The sequence below is a fragment of the Porites lutea genome, chromosome 5, assembly GCF_958299795.1.
Source record: "Porites lutea chromosome 5, jaPorLute2.1, whole genome shotgun sequence".
Classification (NCBI taxonomy): domain Eukaryota; kingdom Metazoa; phylum Cnidaria; class Anthozoa; order Scleractinia; family Poritidae; genus Porites; species Porites lutea.
In genome coordinates this window covers 32,967,092-32,969,217 of record NC_133205.1, presented here as the reverse complement: position 1 = coordinate 32,969,217, position 2,126 = coordinate 32,967,092, and the positions used below count along the sequence as shown (strand labels likewise).

General features: G+C 36.1%; 1 protein-coding gene across 1 annotated transcript; it reads right to left on the bottom strand.

Moving 5' to 3' along the window:
• Positions 1–314: 314 nt before the first annotated feature.
• Positions 315–1,378, bottom strand: LOC140938255 (uncharacterized). Its single transcript, XM_073387761.1, has 2 exons — positions 1,246–1,378; positions 315–680 (listed from the first exon to the last, which is right to left on the bottom strand). The coding sequence occupies exons 1-2, from the start codon at positions 1,264–1,266 to the stop codon at positions 315–317; spliced, it is 387 nt and encodes a 128-aa protein (XP_073243862.1). The 5' UTR covers positions 1,267–1,378.
• Positions 1,379–2,126: the final 748 nt, after the last annotated feature.

Sequence of the window (2,126 nt, the reverse complement as noted above, 5' to 3'; positions counted from 1 at the left end):
GTATCTTAATTACAGTCAGCATAAAAGCCCTTAAAACATATTTCAAATAGTCTATTTGAACTCTGTTTGTAACAGTGTTAGTGGTTCTATGCCCAAAATACATTTTAAATACTCTATTTTAATCATATTTATTAAACAAAATACATTGTAAATTGATGAGAGAGGTTTTCCTTTACATGAAATACAATTTAACTACACTCAAGATATATTTCAAACAGGGGCGAAAATTTAAATTTTTTTGTCAAATAGTATTAAAATACAGGAAAATAGTGTTCAAATACTGAAAATACATTTTAAATACTTTAAAATCAGTTTCAAAATACATATGGTTTGGTAAGGGATCTCTCTACACATGGGTTCGGTGTGGTGTTCCTCTTGAATCGCATTGCCTTATTCTGGCGTTTAGATGTTGCTCTTCGTCCTAGCGGTCTGCTTGTTCCGTCTGAGTGCAAAGCATTCTCGTCTCTATTGTCACTAACTGCCATGTCATCTTTTTCTTCTGGGGCAATAACGAGCAAACCAGACTTCTCTTCAGCAGAGCCGTCAGAGATGCTTTGTTCCGTAGGGTTTATGTCTTGACGAATTTGCAACGTTGGAATTGTCGGTTTGCTTTCTGCTGAATTTCCATACAACGAGAAAACCAGTAGAAGAACAGCTGAGGTGGTGTAAATGACACTTTTCTAAAGAAGAAGAAAATTAAAAAGTCATTCGATAAGTACAAGTTTCCCCAATATGACCATTATGTAAGCAAGTGAAACAATATACATCAAAATAACAAGCCAACAAACATGAAGAGAGAGAAAAAAATGAAGTTACCAACTGAGCTAACAGGTTTAAAAAGTTGAGGTTTTGAACTCTGGCCCTCTCTCAGAGTGACTCAAAGCTAGGGATTTTGGGTCTGTGTGGTTTATAGTTATCGAATGGTGGTAACATAAGAAACAAACAAAGAAACAAAAAATAGCTGAATGAAAAGAGACCCCGTTGCAGTTCATGCTTGAAGTATTGCTAAGTTTGATGGAGACGCTCTGGAATATATTTTTTGTTGTTGTTTAATTTTTTTTGTGCAATATTTCTTGCCAATATTTTGCAAAACTCAGAGAATCGAAGATAAACGACTTAGTGCTCGAGGGGCCATCCGAGAGCTGATGAGTTACAGTGCTGTCATTGCAAAACGTAGTCGTCTTCTTAATTGCTTCTCTTTTTACAGAATTTTTGAAAGAAGGGAAATCATCAATTTGCACTTACCTTTCTTTCGCAAAATGCCATTTTGAATTAACCCGTCAGGCTAGTCGAGGTAGTTCGGTTGCCTTAAAAACTCGAATATACTCAGAAGTGTTCTGTGTTCTTTCAACTCTCTGAATTGGACAGTCCAGAAAATTTGACTTTCTTTTATAGCTACACCGGAAACCTTGAACACCACTCGACTATTACTCCAAGACATTTTTAGAAAAATTCGCCTTTCGTCCGGTTTAGTAGTTCAGATTTTCTAATGAAAGAAACTCTTTCCAGTTGATCTTCATGGATGGGAGTTATCTTCCTCTACTTATGCAGAATGCGGATCTGAGTTGGAGCAAGTCATTGTTCTGTGTTCTATTTTCGATACCATTTGCACTTTCTTTAAATAAAGCTTTTCATCCTCTTTAATGCAGCTCACGTGGTAAGACATTCTTCTTCTTTAATTGAGGAACTTGCCGCATCACTTGGCTGCAAAAATCAGTTTCTTCCGCCCAAATTGTTCAATTAACCTCACAGCGCATACAGAATGTTGATGAATTCACCGTCATATGGACATCAGGGGACATCAGGTGACATCACTTTTCCACGGTTCTTGAATTCTCCTCTTTTTGTTGGAGAGGTGTAAACGCTATTTTTTTTTATTTTCCTTGAAACAAACAAACAACCAAAACTGAAAAATGAATAGATAATAACAACAATAATGAGCTTATTTCTTCATATATTCTTGGACATTTTACAGGGTCATTTGGTATCCGTCATAACGGACTCTAAACTGGCCGGGAAAAAAAGTAAAGCGGAATAACACTTTTATTCTTCCTTCAAGTAAGTTTTGAGGGTCGGACTAGAAACAAGAACTTCTTTTTATTGCTGAAATAGTTTTGCGTGATGAA

Coding starts and splice junctions, on each gene's coding strand:
- LOC140938255 (XM_073387761.1), bottom strand. CDS start 1,266: ATGGCATTTTGCGAAAGAAAG. Junction 681..1,245: donor TGGCATTTTGCGAAAGAAAG/GTAAGTGCAAAT, acceptor CTTCTTCTTTAG/AAAAGTGTCATTTACACCAC.